This window comes from Dinoponera quadriceps, unplaced genomic scaffold (genome assembly GCF_001313825.1).
Source record: "Dinoponera quadriceps isolate SergipeBrazil2010 unplaced genomic scaffold, ASM131382v1 scaffold1565, whole genome shotgun sequence".
Taxonomy (NCBI): Eukaryota; Metazoa; Arthropoda; class Insecta; order Hymenoptera; family Formicidae; genus Dinoponera; species Dinoponera quadriceps.
The window spans coordinates 2,596,841-2,616,227 of record NW_014556124.1 but is presented as its reverse complement, the minus strand read 5'-3'; the positions used below and the strand labels follow the sequence as shown (position 1 = coordinate 2,616,227).

General features: G+C 46.4%; 2 protein-coding genes across 3 annotated transcripts; one reads left to right on the top strand and one right to left on the bottom strand.

The window, feature by feature from the left end:
* Window positions 1-125: 125 nt before the first annotated feature.
* On the top strand, window positions 126-1,330 carry LOC106746682 (protein PBDC1). The gene is made up of 4 exons (XM_014623484.1): window positions 126-264; window positions 353-412; window positions 540-599; window positions 679-1,330. Exons 1-4 carry the CDS (start codon window positions 247-249, stop codon window positions 1,033-1,035), a joined length of 495 nt encoding a protein of 164 aa, XP_014478970.1. The 5' UTR covers window positions 126-246; the 3' UTR covers window positions 1,036-1,330.
* Window positions 1,186-18,255, bottom strand: LOC106746681 (probable ATP-dependent RNA helicase DDX56). Of its 2 annotated transcripts, XM_014623483.1 has the most exons (7): window positions 5,045-18,255; window positions 3,730-3,901; window positions 2,936-3,379; window positions 2,577-2,836; window positions 2,212-2,404; window positions 1,841-2,145; window positions 1,186-1,767 (listed from the first exon to the last, which is right to left on the bottom strand). In XM_014623483.1, exons 2-7 carry the CDS (start codon window positions 3,802-3,804, stop codon window positions 1,401-1,403), a joined length of 1,644 nt encoding a protein of 547 aa, XP_014478969.1. In that variant the 5' UTR covers window positions 3,805-3,901; window positions 5,045-18,255; the 3' UTR covers window positions 1,186-1,400. The 2 variants fall into 2 exon arrangements, with proteins under 2 accessions (XP_014478969.1, XP_014478968.1); XM_014623482.1 differs by having other exon boundaries at window positions 3,730-18,255.
* Window positions 18,256-19,387: the final 1,132 nt, after the last annotated feature.

The following is a 19,387-nucleotide window of genomic DNA, read 5'->3' as shown; positions in this document are numbered from 1 at the left end:
GAAATTGTATTTGAAAGCGAAAAGGAAAGCGTCTAAAGCGTCACGGTCGAACTGAGCGCTTCGCTGAGACGCGCCGACGCGCCTGCGCGAGAAATCAGGCCTGAAGCACGTTTCACACATGCCTCGTTCTTCACTGTGTAAGACGTCGCGTGCGCGATCGATCAATTCTCGCGTATCGTGTTTACAAGACTCCAAACGGACACTCGTACCTTCCCAGCAATTGTCGGAGCAGTCGCCGGCGAAACAATGACGGACATCAGCATGGTATGCGAATTTCTCATTGCCATCCTCTCGTCCGAAATTTCATGATGAAAATGCTTATAACCTAACCAGTCACAAATTGTTATTCCAGCATCAGCAGTACCCCGGCCTCGACGTACTGTCGAGACCCGCCGAAGAATTCGTCAACGACGTGAGTAGAACCCAGATAATGATCATATTATTTCGTCGTTTGGAAGACTGTTATCGCTTTCAAATTGATATGCGTGAAGAAACATGCACTCACCTTTCTTGTTTTATTTATTTCACTCACCCTTCAGCCAAGCGTCGAGAGAATGTGGGCCATGAAAGCTATGGAGCACGCGGAGGTTTACTTCAACGTGAGTCTCGCAGTGTCACGTGAAACAAACGGAACAGGCGTAAACAATAACAATGTGACAGGAGAGTGGATTGTTTTAGATTTTATGTTCGGTCGATCCAAAACTCTTGAGGCTTACACCGCACGACGACCTGATCTACAAAACGTTCCGGGAGACGTTTCCTGATATGAAGGTGGACAAAATAAACGAGGAGGAATTGAAGTCTCACGAACAGAAGGAGAAATGGAGACCCTTCTGTCAGCAATTCAAGGACACCGTGGAGGACTACAGTTTCGGTACACTGATGAGAGCGGACTGCACCGGGGAGTACTCGGAGGAGAACAGCATCCTCACGACCAGGATACAGTTTTACGCCGTTGAGCTTGCGAGGAACAAAGAGGGTCTCAATGACATCGTGCGGAAAACATACAAACCGAAGGAGAATGTTAAGAAGTGATCGGACAGCTTGCTGAGTCACAACTAGTTACGTTAGTACCGTCGAAGATACATTCGAACACTCCCCGTTTCTCGGTATATAACTCTATTTTACAGACAAAGTGTATATATATACACATATATATATATACACACATGCACACACAATTCGTAACAATTTTGTAAGATATTGTAGGTAATAACAGAGAGAGAGAGAGAGAGAGAGAGAGTTGGCGATGGAGTTGTGGCAAACGAATGCGGCGCGCTGCTGTTGTTGGATTAATTTTATTAACAATAAAAAACAAAGGTGAAGCGAACGGTCTTCTTTCGAGAGTCGTCCCCTTAAGGCAGCCAGATCGTCGTGTCTCTCTCGATGTGCGGAAAGAATCACTTGCTCTTCGCCGGTATCTGCAAGCTGACCAACGGATTCGAGGCGCGAGCTCGATATCTCGATTTCACGGCGGTTGCCCCGGACGCCGCGGCGTCCCTGTCGAACTTCCTCTTTCTCCTGCCGATTCCCATGAGCCTCTTCAAAGTGGGCGGCACTATGTATTCGGGCACGTCTTTTAGATGCGGCTGCAGCTTGACCGTATGCAGCGCTTTGTCCTGGCGCAACGACTGCAGGTCGCGCGGGTTATCCTCGAAGTAGCTCTTCAGCTTCTGGCAGTTCATGACCTCCTGCTTGATCTCCTTCAACCGTGCCTCTCGAACGGCTATCCTCGTCACCGCTTTCCAAGCGTCCTTCGCACGGTAACTGAAATCACAACGTAATCAGTTTGTATATCTCGCGATTTGCGATCGGCAATGTCGAGAAAAAGGCCAAGTACCGAAAGCCCTCCACTTCCTCCAGTTTGAATTGATAGGTCTTGAATAGACTGTCGCGATTGTAGGTGTGCTTCAATTGTTCCTCGACGCTCTCCATCAGAGATCTCTCCCTGACCGCGACGAAGCTGAGGGCGGTTCCCTGATTCTTCCCGCGGGCCGTGCGTCCTGCTCTGTGTATGTACGAGTCCACGTCCAACGGGAAGTCGAAGTTGACGACGTTAGACACGAATTGAAAGTCGATGCCGCGCGCTACGCCGGATTCCTTGTCCTTCCTTCGCTTGCCCTTCTTCCTGTTTGTCACGTGCGGCTGTAATACGAATCAAAACGATGACACGTGCGGCTCCCTGTAAGTCCGCGCAATTTATTGCCTCACCTCTTCCAATGCCTTCTCGTCCGACGCTATTATGATGTCGTAAGTGCCGCTGTTGAACTGCGTCACTGCTCTGCATCTCGAGGTGGCCGGCAACTCGGAATTCAAGACGCAAGTGGGGATACCGAACTGCTCCAGGAACAACTTCAGCTTGTAGCATCTGTCTACCGTGTTTACAAATATTATGGATTTTCCTCTGCAAATAATTAGAAGGATTAACGAAGGATTGATCGTTAAGTGTGAACTTGCAATTTTCTAACACATTTTCAGAGACTGCAGGATTCTCGAGACACGATTATAGTGCTTGTTATTTTTATTCACGAGAATCATGCGGCTTTCCTCGTGGCGCTTTCGTCTAAGTACAATACCTGATTAAATTCAATTTCAACAGGGCGTACAAAATAGCCGCTTTGTCATTCTCCTCCGCAGCCAGAGTGTAATGTGCCAGTTGAGTGGGTGGTGCTAAAGGTGGCTCTTCCAGCTTTAAAATCGCGGGGTTATGTAGAACAAGTTTTTTCAGAGTTTGAACATCCTCAGACAACGTGGCAGACGCTAAAGCCGCTTGATAAGCCGCTGGCAAATAGGCCAGCACTGCTTTCATGTCGTCCTCATAACCGAACGAGAATATCTGAAACAATCAACACCGGTTGAACACTGTTGTTCTCTCTTGTGGATATCACGCAATGGAGAAATTCAGTTAGCGATATTCCGTAAGACAAATACACACCAGATCGGCTTCGTCAATAATTAATGTTTCCAGGCTGCGTTTTAAGACCAAGTTTCTTGCTTTCAAATGTTGCAACAAACGACCTGGTGTAGCCACAACAATGTCTGGCATTTCACTCAGTAATGGTTTCTGCGCGTTCAAGTCTGTCTGAGGACTGACATCAACCACTCTGACCTCCCTGCTGCACTTGGTAGTCAGGTTAACAATCACTTCCTGAATCTGCTTGCATAGCTCTTTGCTAGGTGCGACGATCACCCCCTTAATCTCCTGTTTCTCCTGAGTGCGTTTGTTTATTAATATTTTCTGAATGAGCGGCACAGCAAACGCACCCGTTTTGCCGGATCCCGTGCGAGCTCTGATCAGGACATCCTTCCCTTCCAGCAACAATGGTATCGCTTTCTCCTGTATTAATGTGGGCTCTAACCAGCCTAGCTTTGCGATCGCCTGTATAATTAATTCCTCGATATATTATTATTGCAACACGTATTGTTCTACAGAAATATCTCAGGTGCAGAAACAAAAGGATAACAATTGAAACAAATAAATAAGTGAATTATATCTGTTCCAGACGATTCTCTGCTGAGATCTACTCTTCCTCAGCATTATTTTATACTCGAGACGTAAAAACAAAGGAACGCGCATTTTATTTAATTCTCTAAAATTAAAATTATACGATAATTAACAAATTAAATATATAACTTGAGATATTATATATCCTGTTGGGATATTATGCAGTATATAGTACTTGCTAAAGTAAACTTAACCTAACATCACTAAAGTTTGATGATGTTTACCTTTAATATCCTGTCGTCTAGTTCCAGCTCATGGAAATCTTTCAGTTTTTCCTCACTTTCTTTGTCCGATTCCATTTTATTTGCAGATATGTTTATTAAAAACCTCGCACGTGTTTAAATCCCAACGACTCCGATTATCGCACGCACCGAACGAGGAAAAGTCTGTGGACTACTACTGGAATAAAAAACTTTTTTAAATAGCCTGGACTGCTGTTGAGTCGTACTACTTCGGCGATTCTCTTTTAAGAATGGTGGCGGCTCGTAGCGGAGACTTTGGAACTAATTTTTCACGATTTTTTTATCCAAGATTCGAACCATGTAACTCGAGATTCAAACCTTTCTCTCGAGTGATTTCTATTCAATACCGCTAGATGGCACTAGGTTATACATAAACCCGTAATAATAACGGGTCTGATAATTATTCTTAGATCCGTTAATTTGTTAAATGGTGATGTGGCTACTAATTAGTTCTAAAATCTCCGCTACGAGTCGCTACCGTCCTTATTGAAAGATCGAAGTCGTAGTATGACTCCAAGATGAGTCAAATTTATTTTTATTTTCCATGTAGTATATAATTCATAGTAAGTCAGACTTATTTCTATTTTGAAGTTTTACGATTCAACGGCAAGTTAGAAGACTTTTTTATTTTTCACTTTTAAGATTAAGCAGCAGGTCGAAAGACAATTTTACATCAAATAGAAAATCTTAGCAACACAGAAGGGCTTTTAAATTATGTACAAATTAAATAATACAATATTAAAGAATTAATATTTCCAATCATGAAAAATAAATAAAAGTTTATAGGCTATAACTATGGTAAAAATTATGATAGTGAGGTCGTTCGAAACTTCATAGCTTACTCGACTTAAAACTTCATAGCTTAAAACTTGGAATTTCCGGGAATATTAAGAATATAACGCTGCTGTCCACTTTCGTCAAAATATATTCAATTAAAAGAAAAATAGTATTCGTTCAATATCCAACTTCATATTTTCTTACACAACAAAAATATCCAAAATACATTATACGGATATTCTAAAAATATCACGACATCTGTAGGATATCCCTATGATGTGTTTTTTGGACATTTTTGCTGCGTGAATACGAAGCTGAAAGCCGAACGAACGCCACTTCTCGTTTAATTCTAATATATTTTTACGGTTTTCTGGGTCAGTTGAATTTTTTAATTAAATTGTAACATTGAAATTTCCTTTCTATCAAAAATGAGATAAATACATTTTAAAAGGAAAATTTTCAATTTTCTATTAATTTGCTGATGAATATCGCTCACCAAAAAACATAGTTTTTCGTTTACCTTCCGTAAATAATGAAAGCTGAAAGGACTTCTGCTTCACTGCTCAATAATTCGACGAATAAAAATAACACCATAATCTGTAATTATATAAATTAAAGAAAAAATATTTCAAACAATCAACTATGATTCATATGTGATTTTTCGTTCATGCGGTATAATTTGGAAATAACAGATTTCATAAAAGATTTTGGCATTCAATAGATATTGAGTTGCATCTTCGTGTAACTACGTAAAAAATATGTAAATTTCGTATTTGTTCATTATATACATCTCGAAAGTAGTCTTTAAGCTATGATGTATCTCTGGAGCCGCCTCATTAGTATTGTTTGTGGAAGTTATAATCCGCGCATGTTGAATTCCACCTACTTGTCGTGACCTGTATATACATATATATATATATATATTTATTTATTACATCTGTATCCTTTCACTAATACTGAAGATCGTCATTTTTTACTGTTAAGTCACACGTCAACTGTATTCACGGACATAAAATTGCAATTCCACGGCAGATCTATAAACGACATTTGACTCTTCATGGAGGTTTTGGTGTGAAAGTAAATGCACGAGATCGGTCGTTTCTAGAATATATTGCTATATACACACTTTAATAACCAAAAACAAACATTACAGTAATAATATTGTTATTAATATAATATTATATAATAATAGAATCGTTTATCAATCGTAGTGAAAACACTAAAAACCTTGCTTCCATTCTTAGTGGAAAGAACAATGCGTTCGGTTTTTCGCCTCTTTGTTTTCTTCTCTTCACCTTTTTTTTTCTCTTTTTTATTATTAATAATATTAATTCATAATGGCGCCCGCGCGCGCGATCGACCGTGCTCGCCGTTCAATCCTCGAGGGAGCGGGATCGTCTCTCAGAGGGGAGGATCCCGCCTCTTCCTGCCCGGCTCGCGCGGCCGAAATCGACACGCGATTTCGGGAGCGCGGTCGATCCGCGAGCCGATCGGTCTCTCGTTACCTTAGAATAATAAATATGACAGTGCAATATCTAAAAAATCTGTCTTTTTTTTTTATGCAACTTACACATTCAAATACAAGTGTACATTCGAGAAATGTACAGTGGTTTATTGCCCTTACATCTTCAACGTCAAGGGGAACCGCGAGCGCCGAACAGTCGTACGACGAGCCACTCCTGAACAAAAGCGAGGGCGAGCGCGTAATCCACCTCCTCCTCCTCCTCGTAATTGCCCGCAAGTGATTGCGGGCGAGGAGTGCGCGTCGTAGCTCGCACAATGCCGGTCTGAATTGTCTGAACGACCAGTCGCAATTTAAATAGCCCGAGACAGATGGCAATAATAATTACAGATACGTGATACAGAGAGATACACGGAGAAGGAGGGAAAGTTTGATTAAGCGAAATTTTTTGGGCATTACGTGTGTGTATATGTGTGTGTGTGTGTGTCTATCTGTCTATATGTGTGTGAGTGGCGACTAATCTTAAGCATCTCGACGGTTGCAAAGGTAGTCGATGATGTACACGTAGTTTTCATCTTAACACACTCTCTCTCTCTCTCTCTCTCTCATTCTCTCTCTTTCTCTCTCTCTTTTTCTCTCTTTCCGACGTAAAACGTGCGTACAACGCCAAAGTCTAAAAATCGTCTCGCCTGTAAAGCCACTAAAGAACGTACGACAATAGTCCGGCGATCACGGCTCCTCCTCAGATCTCTTTCTATTCGAGCGGCGGTACAGCCGCGTACCTTCTCTTACTCTCGCGCTTTTTTTCTCTCATTCTCTCTCTCTTTCTCTCTTCCTCTTTCATTATCCCATCCGCACGCACACACGCACACACACACACACATATACACTTTCTCTCGCTTTCTCTCTCATGTTTGCTCTCTCGATCCGACCGCTGAAGGAGAAGATGAACGTTTGACTCAGGGATCGCGCGTGCGAGAATCAAGACCGAAGCACAGCTTTGCTGTCTCGCGATCGGAGAAGAAGAAGCCTCGCGGAGATCTCGTCGTTCATCCCTCCCAGCGGTCGGCGATTCGGATCACGCGCAACGAATAAGTTAGAAGAATGCCGTGTATGACGTGTTAATTCTCACGAACGGTGCGATGGGGTTAACGGATCAATCGTCCTCCCCGGTCTCCCTCGACTTTCTCCTCGCGATTTCGCCGATCGCGCCGTTCAGGAGTGATTGATTCTAGGGTGTTCGAAAAGAGGGGGGAGGGAGCGCGAAATAAGAGTAAAAAATATATATAGTCGAGAGTTGCGAGAGAGAGAGAGAGAGAGAGAGAGTCTCGTACTCGCGTGCCCGCACTCAGCGCCGCGAACTTCGCCCCCGCGATTCCCGTTTTTCCCGACAGTAACATTCGACGCATCGCACGGACGACGAATAAATAAAAAGAGAGAAAGGGGAGGAGATAAAAGTTGAATCGAAGTCGCGTGACGATCGAACTCGGCGCCGCACGCGCGCGAGAGCACGACGAACGCAAAAACGTTCCCAAAACTGCTCGACTATGGGGATACGATTGAACGATCGGTAGATTCAACGCGCGCTCCGTTTTTCTCCTAGAAATTCAGCTTTATGGTCCCTCTTTTAGAGTCTTGTTAGAGCTTTCTCGTAAAAAAAAAATAATAATAAAAGCGCTACACTCTCACAAAGGTTCACGACTTACGCGATCCACGCGCTCCTCCTTCAAACACCTTAGATCACTTGGTGTGTGTGTGTGTGTGTGTGTGAATTGCATCATCATCTCGCGTCTTGAGCAAATAAATAATACAAGAAAGGAAACAGAAGAAAGGAAGAGGAGAGGAGAAGGAGGAAAAGCGATACGAGAGAACGCGGCATCGTCGTGTTCGCTGAAGTGTAAATAAACAGGATCAAGGTGCAGCTCGTGTGTTATGACGGCGCGGCACCTGACGAGTGAAAATCACGATTACAATTAGCGATTACGCGGAACATCGCGAAGCAACAATAACGACGATGTCGATCAGGAACGGAGGAAATAGCGGAACTGACTATATCACGACGTTCCTTCGCGCAATCGCGACAATGACAATATGTGTGTGTGTGTGTGTGTGTGTGTATGTATGCGCGTTCGCACGCCCAACACATCTCGCAGGCAATTCTGCCGCGCGAGGCGCCGCGTTATCATATTCTCTTCTTTTCCCTCCTCAGATTCCTCGGATTCACACCGCCCTCCGCGCGGGAGGGCTTTGTTGTCACTGAGAGAAAATTGTCAGCTCGACCGCGCGATCGTGAAGAGGCGCGTGTCGCGCAAAGGCGAATTGCAATGTCCTGTCCACTTAATTTTTTCCTTTTCTTCCGCTTTGCGAAATTACATCGGATTCGCGTCGAACACGCGCGCGACGACAACGAGATTTCCGACGAGTGAGCGTTATACATTAAAAGTGGATCGATATACTTTCGTTTTGCAGCAATCGTCTTTATTTCCTTTCACTTTTCTTACAAAAAAAAGAAAAAAATCCGCTACTTGGCACAGCTAATAGTTTTGCGTCGTATATTGAGATACGTATTATGAGAACAATCGACGTCGAAATTGTCGCACTTCTATTTCAGCAGAATGCTCTCTGTCTCTCTTTCTCTCTCTCTCTCGCTCTTTCTCTCTCCTTCTCTCACACCACGTCCGAACCGATCGCGTGAAACTGATACATCGTTACGTCTTAATTAATTAAGGCAACTGCAGCTTAATGAAAACTACTTTCCTCTCAGTGCGTGTAACCGAGCGCCGAAAGAGACAACGGTGTGTGTAACAGCGTAAGTAAATGATGAGCCACAAGTGTTTTCCTCAGTGTACGTGTGGGTGTGTGTGTGTGTAAATGATCCCTATTTTACAATAATATGAGTGCGCGTGTGTATTGTGTCAGTGAAGAAAAAGACTGAAAACTTAGAAAAGTAAAGTAAAAAAATACCCACGCAGTCAACGGTCTCCCTTACGAAAGGATTCGGTTTTTCTCAAGAAGTCATTTTCGCGTTAGCTTCCAAGCGCATGACGCGCGCAATTAATCGATCGATCGACCGACCGACCGGTCAATCGATCGGTCAATTCAGCAACGGAGAATGCATATTTATACGTTTTACAGATTACGCGATACGGAGTAGCAACATTAAGAATAATAATAATAATAAGAACCGTTACAGAGTTACACAGCTCGTAGCCGAGTACAAGTATTCCATCGTTAATATCATGTACGCGTGTGTGTATGTTTTCTTTTTTGTACGTGCGGTGTAACTGTGACGATACAAATAAAATATACCTTCTAAAGCTAGGATGCACTGGGAGGAGAGAATTTATCCGGGGGTTGGACGAGGGTTTTCTCGAAGGTCAATAATAAAAGGGGTGAGGAGCTCGGGGGAGCCGAGAACGTCGTTCTTCCGCAACGTTCTTCGGGCACCGGTCGCTTTTCGGGGTCGGACGAGCCCACCCGATCCACGATCAGTACCCGAAGATTCCCTTCCTTACGCCGAGCACGAGACACGTTCGATCGAACTTCTCGGCTCGAAACGCGCGGAGTCGGAAATTCGGGGAGCCTCTGGGGGGAGGGATTCCCACGATGCTGACTAAATTCTGATATGTAAGACTGACGTTGGGCGACGATCGCCTGTGTGTGTTTTCTCACCGAGTCCGTTCGTCTGCGGGCGAACTCAAGTGTGCGGCTGCCGTCGAATCGCGAGAAATCGCGGCTCGACGCGGCCAGACTTAACGTTCAGCGCGCTCGAACTGTTTAGGCTGATTCGGCGGCAATTCGCTACGAGCTGGCGTTTCTCGTCGTTCCCGTGGCACACCGGTGCGTAACGCGCCGACGTCAATACTCTCGCAAACGCGTTTAAACGCAGTATGACGCTTCGAAAACAAACGAGTCAAAGATATGTAACGTCGACTGCGAGATATAAATTTACTCTTCTCGTGCACTACCTTCCCATTTATCTCTCTCTCTCTCTCTCTCACATGTATACACACACACAGAGACACATACACACACTCTCGCTTTCTCATCCACGCGATCCCTATGCTAAAAGCACTTCCTTAACGCGCCAGCCGAGACAAATCACCTGTCAACGCTCGCGAGCCTGTATACGTAGTGACGACGTAGAATACAGCTATATAAAGTATCTCTTATACACTTACGGTAATTGTATATTGTATGCAAGTATGTATGTATATATATACATATCCCTATATGTATATATACGTATGTACGTACCGCCGGCCTACAGCAGGTGTTTTATTTCGTCTCTCACTCTCGCGCTCCGATGCGTCCAAGCATCACGCGAACGTATCTTTTCTCTCTCTCTCTCTTTCTTTTTTCTCATTCACACACTCACTCTCTCGCTTTCTAACTCTCTCTTTCTCTCTCACTCTCTCTAGTTCTCTTTCTCTCCCTCTTTCCCTATCTCACCTTGTATCCATCATGTGTTATGCATGGGAGCATGCTGCTTGTCCAATATGTGTCTCGTTCAAAGATGTGTGCCTTCGTGTGTGTGTGTGTGTGTGTGTGTATGTTTAGATGTGTATGTGTTTACTTTTTACATAAAATATTGCGTACCAGACGATTTTACAAAACTTTACCCTGGAATAATGTACTTTTACGCTGTGCGAGGCGACCGATCGCGAAAGAACGTCACGGATTACACTTTTCACTCGGCGTCTTCCGCTGTACCACGTGGCGCAAGCACGACACGTGGGTATGACCCGGCCGACGCACGTTTCCCGTCCGTGAATCCTCGCGATCGGCACTTTCGACGTTCCTCCGTGATTCACTTGGTGACATCGCCCAAATAGCTCTTCGCGACCTTCTGACGACCGACCCACATCTGTATCGCGATCGGGCGCGCCTCTTGCTTAAACCTTTCAGCACCCACCCACTGACAACGATTACGCAGTAATCTCTTCCCCCCCCCCCTCTCTGTTGGATCGCTCACTGTATATCACCAGACGAATATTTCGAAGCCCCTGAACGCGAGAGAGCGCGAAGGCTACGGAGATACATAAAACGGGGATAAACGCGGTGAAATTAGCGTGACGTTAATTAGTGCGAGATTAATTAACGTAAGATCCAAGTGAACCTGCTTCGAGTCGGTCGAAGTGAAGACGAAAGAAGGCTCTGGAAGACACACGGTACACGGCCTTCTCTCGCTCCGGTGCTGAAAGGATCAAGGGCTTCGCCTGACTCGACTGTGAGATCACATCTCCGCGCTCCGTACACGTGTGCTCCGAATGCGCGTGCGTTTTCGGGGCGACACGTTACAAAAATGAGCGACGATACACATTGAAAGACGCAGTCGCAAGTCGTACTCGCGACACTTTTTATACACCTCAGATTACTTATTCTTTTCGTAAAAAATTTTATTCCTCTCTCTCTCTCTCTCTCTCTCGTTCTTTCTCGTTCTCTCCCTCTCGTTCGCTCGTTGTCTTTCGCTCGCTCGCTCACTCTTTCTCTCTCTCTCTTTTATTTCTGTTACATCGCATTACTACACCTCGCTTTGTTAATCCCTTTCTCTCTCTCTTACGATTTTTTTTTCACGTTAAAAATTTAAAATACTCGTATTACACGTAAGTATTTATGACCCTGTTTTCGTAAAGGCTTTTTAACATAAGTCGATCCTGGCCGAGGAAGATAAAGGAAACGGGGATCCAAGATAGAGAGGGTTGGAGGGGACAAAGAGGGATCGAGAAGACGCGACTGCATTGGGAGGAGAACAAAGAGCTCGTCCGTCCGCGAACATATCACGCCCTTCTCGTTACGTATTTCACGTTTTTCCTAGCGTCTTTTCTTTGTGACGTCTTCATTTTTTTATTTTTCCCTTTTGACGCTTCGAGGGAGAATGAACGGAAGGATATATATAACCTTAGCGACGTTGGAGAGGGTACGTGGAGACTTCGACGATGGATCGGGTCGCAAAAATCCGCAATGGCGCGTGTCGCCGCGTTCTCCCAATCGAGGAGACGTTTCTCCCTTCGCGCGGTCGAACGATAAAAAAGTCGCTATCGTCTCGAAAAATTAGAGAGCGCGCGTTTTTCGCTCCCCCTCTAAATACACTTTTTAGCGCGCCAGTCGTCGGATAACGAGTAGCTCGAGGAAGATCGTTCGCTTTTCTTTTTTTTTCTTCCCCCTGTACAAAGTCGAGTCGGGCAACGCGTTTTATTTTCTACGAAAATACAATACTACTTCCACGACGAACACTTTTCTCTCGTCAAAGAAGAGGATATCTAAAATTTATTGTTCTCCATCGATAATTGATATGACTTACGTTTCTCGTTAAAGGGAACACCTTCACGACGAGTTACGAGATAAGATTACTCCGGTATTCTAACTCTCTAACTCTCTCACTCACTCACTCACTCTCTCTCTCTCTCTCTCTGTTTTTGGCTTCGAGATCAGATCCGTCTCGCTAACAATCCATCGTAGATCGAACGACAGACTGTGTCACGAGCTCGATACGTTAGTCTATTAATTGTCGAAGAGAAGAAAGAGTAGGAGAAGAAGAAGGAGGAGGAAGGAGAAGGAGTAGAGGAGAAGAAGAAGAAGAAGAAGAAGAAATAGTAGCAGTAGTTAGAAGAAGAAGATGAAGAAGAAAAAGACGACGGGAAGTAATTACGCGCTAACGAGAGCGAAGAATCTCCGGCTTCGTTTCGATCTCCGTGAGACAACGCAACGTCACTCCCTTCGAGTATATATCGGAAAAAGCGCAAACAACAACCGAAGAAAGAAGCTCCCTATATATTCATTACAATTCGTAATATCATATTTCACTAATTCAATTTCGATCTCTCTCTCGCCGCGCGCGCGCATCCGGCAAGAGAAAATACGCGTTCGTCCTCTTTTCCTTTTTTCACTCGTCACTTCTCTTTCTCCCCTTGTGCTTGTTGTCACCCGAGCTCCGCCGCGAAAAGGATGATCAGTTCGCTTGCTCGTTCCCTTCCTGACGTTTCGACTCGACGAGATCGCTTCGCGCCGTTCTCGCGCCGAGAGATTCAGGTTCGCGGCATCCTGAGACGCGCGACACGCGTTGCTTCTCGATCCAACGGCGGCTATATGTCGACACGTCAAGAACGTAGACACGTCTAGAACGTTTAAGACTCGCGACTGCGAACCGGAAGAATACACTGTGCGTGGATACGGGTTACTCTAGAGACAACTCCCCCCTCCCCCCTCTCTCTCTCTCTCTCCCCCTCTCTCCATCTCTCATTTTAGCGACAGTAAATCCCACTTTCTCACGCTCCCTATAGGAAATGCAGTTACACTGCGATCTCTCGTACATATATATATATACACACATATACATATAAGATATCGACACGATAAGAAAGAAGATTACGTTATAAAAATATCAGCGACGTTAACACCTCGATGATTGTCTGAAACGTATTCAGTTGTTTTCGTCGACCGTTCTCTAAGTTTGAAACACACCCTCGCTCCCTACTACGTATATATAATGATGAAGCCCCCGGAGAAGTCGGATCAACGTCAACCCCACGCGCGAGCCGGATCGAGCCGGGCGAGGCGTCGAGAAAAGCTCGGAGAGGGCTCGGGAACGAGCGCACCTCGTCGACACTCGGTGGTACGTCAGGGCGGGGACTCGCGACCCGAAACAGGCGGCGGCGATTAATTAACGAACGACGATTTGGCACACGTGCTGAATGCCGCTGGGCGGCGACGGTTACCACGTTTTTAGAGTAACTTGGCACAGAGAATTGAGCCGCTCGGCGACGACTTGAGAGTTCTTCGCTCGATCGATTCCCTTGTGGCTCTTTTTCACCCTGCCTCTTTACGAAGACATATTTCCCTGTCTTTTGGCACACCTGAACGTACCGCGTCAAGTGCTGACCTTTCGACACGCTACGTGGCCGACAGCTTGCTGCTACTTCCTTCCCTAGCACAGTTAGCTTCACACACGTTCCTCAAACTTACGTGGTATACGATTATGAAACGACATAGTGTCGGTCTACAATAGGTATTTTAAGCCTTGAGAAACTGGCCGATCACAGTTAATTATCCTCTTCATATTCGATTGTGATCGGTTAGTTTCTCGAAGCTCGAGGCTTAGAATATCCATCGTAGACCGGCCATTTACGTACGTTTGAAGAACGCACGTGAAATTAGCACGTGCCACCTGGATTGTTACGCGCGTCCGAACCTACACGCACGATTCTCTCGGTCGACCTCGATCTATGCGGGGAGAAAGCGCGATATTTATACGCGGACGACGGGCCGCGTGGTTCAACGTCGGAGGAGCCTCGACCGGCTCCTCACTCAGAAGGATCGTCCTCGAGTGAAAATCGCGAGCCCGCGCGTTTCCGCGCACGCTGTCGAAGCCGCCGGTCAAAAGTCGGTCGCGCGACCGAGGGATTCGAGACGAACGGAATATTCCAGGCGTCGTCGCCGAGACGACGCCCGTCCGTCCGTCGATCCAGCCCCTTCAGTCGACGCGACGACACACGGCGTCAGGAGATCGCGAGCGACGGTCCGGTCGCGCTGCTGGATCTTTCTTTCTTTCATTTCTTTGCGATACGAGGAGGAAAGGGCTATTTCGCCCTTCGACCGCGCGCCCCGAAGGGGCGCGGGGCGATTCTCAATATCCTATAAAAACTAAGTTTATTTCTTAGCTGATTGCCTTGCGTAATGGTTAAGGTCGGGTTCCCGGCGAGGATCGACCGCGATCGATCGTCACACCTCGACGACCGTCGTTCCCCCCGGCTTCTCCCTCCGCCGGAGATCCGGAGGGCGCGTCTCGCGCTTCGTCCGATTCACGCGCCCGTGATTCGCGATTTCGCACTCGCCTCGAGCACGAAGATATTCGAGCGAGAAAGAGAGAGAGATAGAGAGAGAGAGAGAGAGAGAGAGAGAAGGGGGAGGAGAAACGGTTGGCGTACGGGACGCGCGATCGCCGAGCGTGATTCGCGATCGCGACGATCCTCGATAAGAGGACCCACGCAGTAAGGATAAGGCCCCTGCACTAACAGATTGTTCTACGCCACAACGCGATACGATCGCAATCAAGGTTTTTTTTTCTGCGCACGTGTCTTTCGTGTCTCGCTTCCCTCTCCTCTCCCCTCTCGGCGCTTTTCCGCGAGCCGCGTTTCTTTCGCGCGGCGGCGAGGATACGTCGACTCGATCCTCGAGCTTTGCCGTTTGCGATCGCGTTTTGCCGTCGAACACTTCCCCCTTTTTCCCTTTTATCCTTGCCAGCTATCTTCTTAACGTAATGAGGGTGAAGAGTGGGGGCTGGGAAGGGGCGTATGTCTCCGGGATCCGACACGGGAGGATCTTTCTCGCGTTGTCTTCTTTCCTGTCGCGTTTCGCTTTGTCTTTTTTACGGCGCGCGCAGTAATGATAAGTCGGTACTGGGGGGATGTTCGATTCTGAGAATCGATTTTTTTCCTCAGACGCAAAAATCGACTTTATTAAATCAATTCTCTTCCATGCGAACCTCGGCGGGGATGCTCGATCCTGAATCACTTTTTAGGCCGATATTCGTAGTCAGATCTTATATCTAAAACCGTCTTTCTTTTTTTAGTTTATCTTCAGATGCTTCATAGCCAGTGAAGTGAGCGATGAAGGACCTCAAGATAAACTTAAGACGGCCTTAAATACGAGATCCAAGATCCGATCATGAACACCGGCCTCAGAAAATCGGTTTTTTTTAGAAGAGGATCTTTAACAAATTTATGTCAAATTGATTCTCTTCTACGCGAACATCCCCAGCCGGTACCCGAACGTGGGATCTGGTTCGCTTCCCCTTTTCCTCCGTCTCGCTTCTGATTCTATTCGGATGTTCGACACGACCGGCCGCAACGCCAGTGACCGATCGATGCTCTCTTTCTCTCTCTCTCTCTCTCTCTCTCTCTCAGGTATTCCCCGGATATTCCTCTGCCCGGATCGCGCCCCTATCTACGATACAGAAAGCGGATATCATTAACTGTGGTTAGCGCTAATCGGTGCGCCGGTACAACGGAGATCTTGAGGAATATATAATCCACCGCTCGTCTCGTGGATTCTGCCTGAGCCCGCCTCGGACGATCCGTGACTTGCTATTCGGGACTCGGGATTACACTTGATGCGCGGCGCAACGCGAGGAGGAGCGCTCGAAAATTTCGCGAGCCTGCCGTCTCTCTCTCTCTCTCTCTCTTTTCCTCTGCGAACGCCCCGTCGCGCAAGAATTCGCGACGGAATCCCGCGCTGCGCACACCCGAAGTAGTTTCGTATGCGTGGACGCGCGCGCGCGCGCACTTGGAAGAGTAATTCCGCGATTCGTCCCGCGCCGTCTCTCCTCGCAAACAGAATTCCGGCGGCGCCGGTTCTATTTGCAAATTTTACGCGCTCCGCGATACACGAGGCGCATTCGAAGATTTATAGATGCGCGTGTACGCCGCGCGCGCTCGCGCGTCCACGGGTGCGCTACGATTGTGACTCCTCTCTCTCTCTCTCTCTCTCCCCCTCTCCCCGTGCGCACGCAGAAATAGAATTCTATCCCGAATTCCGCGGCAAATTATAGAACCGTCCGAGGCGCGACCGCACGACTATTACACGCGCGCGTTGTCCCCCGGCTTCCCCCGCCGTGTCCCCCGCACGGGTTTGTTACATGCGATAGACGATATCTTAACGGTCACTAGAGATCTACACACACACACACAGAATCGATCGAATCGTGCCTACACATAGGGTGCTCTCTCGTTGGTAATATACGATCGATCGATTTCCGTGATGATAATACACGCCTGGATAAATGGTTGCTCGCAGGCTCGCGCGCGGCTTACGGCCGCGGAGCCCGAAAGAGAGATTAATTACTCGTAGCCTAGTCATATGTGTCACTGGATATGCTTCTGGAATATGTCGGCGCGACAAAAGCCTCATCCTCGGATTCGCGATGCCGCGTGATGTATACTTGTGTGTTGTGTGTATGTATGTGTGTGTGTGTATGTGGGTGCATGTAGTAACGAGAAAATTATCGGCTGTAAACGGAATCGCGCGATCGATTGCGTCGTTCCGCGATGATTATCGAAACGATTTTTTCGACGTTGATTTCTCCCCCGCGAAATCCCGTCACTCAATCGGCGGGTCGAAAGCAACGAAAATCACGAGATCGCTCGTTTCTCACTACGCATCACACCGAACGTACGTGTGTTTGATCCGGTTGATGTGTGCCGAAGATGGAGATCAATGTATGATCAAGAGACACACTCCGAGTGGGAAGATCGTGATTCTTGTAATCCTACGTAAACGCGCGCACCGCGATCAACGTCCTCCCCCTCCCCCTCATCCCGCTTTTCCCGCAGTTTTATTTTAATCTCTCCGTTTTGTTTGGTCTCTTTTTATCCCGTTCCGATTGAAGCACCTCCCGGATCGGATCGCGTTTCGATATTTCTTTTTTTTTTGTTGTTTTTCACGTTTTCAGGATCACCGTTTTCAGCAATCGTGCTCGGATAATGTAACGCCGTTGACGATTCGAGAGGGTATCCATACGCACGCGCGCACGTGTTATCGTATCGCCGGTGAAACGCGGCTTTTCAAATCTCCCCTACTTGTGTCGTGTCTCTCCTCTTTCTCTCTTTGCCTCTCTCGCGCTCGTAAACGCTCGTTATGTACAATCACGCGCGCACTCAGAAACTCTCTTCATTTTTCCCTTCATCTCTCTCTCTCTCTCTCTCTCTCTCTCTCTCTCTCGCACACACTCTCTTTCTCTAATCACATTCTCGATAATAAGTACTCCTTTTCTTTTTCTCACACATACACACACTCTCTCTCTCTCACTCTCTCCGCGATGTGCCTTAAAAATTGATCCTTAACTACTTACTAATAATCGATTCTAATCACAGCAATTATTTATTGTTGATATACACAATCATACAGCGTCTCTCACTAATTGTTATTTTCATCTTTTTTTTGTCGACTTTTTAGCAGAGGCTACTTCTCGCTCGAACGATGCCGCGCGTCGCTCGTCTCGCGTTTTACTGTTTTTTTTTCTGTTTCCCTTATTATAATTACTACTGTACGCCGTCATCGTCTTATCCATCGGTGGAGAATATGAGGAATCGGGGAGGGTTGGAAGGGAGGGGAGATGGAAGGAGCAAGGGCGCTGGGCGGCAGAAGGATCGAAGTGGTGGAGAAAATGTGAGAGGAGTGCCTTGTTGCCACGATTAGAAAAGAGAGAAATATCTGGTTTTCCTTTTCTTTCGAAACGTATAATAACAAATTATCTTTCCACATGGTGACATGTTTATATATATATATACGTAAATGTGTGTGTGTGTGTGTGTATGTGTGTGTAAATAATTATAAATAAGAAAAAACAGGATCAGGTTTCTTCCCCGAGAAACCTGACTCGAGAAAACGAGTCACCGACGGTGTGACTCTCGCGGCCGATCGTGCGCTCGAAGGCGCGAACCACGTCGATCCAAATGCGAATACGGCGCATCGGACCCGCGCGAAACCCTTTCCCTTTCTCTCGCGGAAGTTTCTCTCTCGCGAGACACATACAGACTGCGTTGTAAAACGTGGTAGCGGTGTATCTCTCTCTCTCTCTCTCTCTTTCTCTCTCTTTCGACACCAACGAGATACAAAAAATTTCGAAGCCGTGAGAAGTTCTCGATGAACAATCTGAAGATATCCCTACGTCTAAAACTCTTCCTCGCGTAACAATAAAAAAAACTCTTTAAACGCCAAATTACAAATAAATAGAAATAAATAATCTCACGTATAAAAACGCTTCACGCTCTTCCTCTCTCTCTTTCTCTCTAATAGAATTTCTAATTAGACACTCGAGTAAATAGATCCATCTAGTTAGACACTCGAATAAATAGATCTATCAAAAGCGTCGCGCGACGCAAACGAGATTGTCTCCGATCAAATTTCTTTCCCCCGGAGAGAGAATCGATTCTCTCTCTCTCTCTCTCTCTCTCTCTCACACTCTCGAAACTCAACTCGGGGAATGTGAAACCCCGTGACACACACGATCGAATACCACTTTTAACAACACAACCTGCACTCTTTGAGCAAACTCGCTGGTGCCGTTGTACACGGAACAAGTTAGCCGTTCGCGGCTCATTCATTCGGAAAACGAAATGGTGTGTAGTAAGCGCGCGTATTGCGATTATCGAGATGAGCTAGGTACGTCGATGCAATAAATAAAAGTGAAATCGTGGATGTGTATATGTGCCGACACGAGATGTCAAAATGTCAGGGATTCCCGACTGAAAGTGACCCCCGTCGGTTACATGAACAGCGAGATGCCCCGTAATTAATAAATATGTACAACGTGTAAATCATATTTACAAGAAGACGATCTCACGTCGAAAAGAGGCGAGCACCGCAAAGTGCGTGACGACGACGAAAATGCGAACACGAGGT

Coding starts and splice junctions, on each gene's coding strand:
- LOC106746682 (XM_014623484.1), top strand. Junction 413..539: donor CCGAAGAATTCGTCAACGAC/GTGAGTAGAACC, acceptor CTCACCCTTCAG/CCAAGCGTCGAGAGAATGTG. Junction 600..678: donor ACGCGGAGGTTTACTTCAAC/GTGAGTCTCGCA, acceptor GGATTGTTTTAG/ATTTTATGTTCGGTCGATCC.
- LOC106746681 (XM_014623482.1), bottom strand. CDS start 3,804: ATGGAATCGGACAAAGAAAGTGAGGAAAAACTGAAAGATTTCCATGAG. Junction 3,380..3,729: donor TAGACGACAGGATATTAAAG/GTAAACATCATC, acceptor TTAATTATACAG/GCGATCGCAAAGCTAGGCTG. Junction 2,146..2,211: donor ACGAGAAGGCATTGGAAGAG/GTGAGGCAATAA, acceptor TTCGTATTACAG/CCGCACGTGACAAACAGGAA.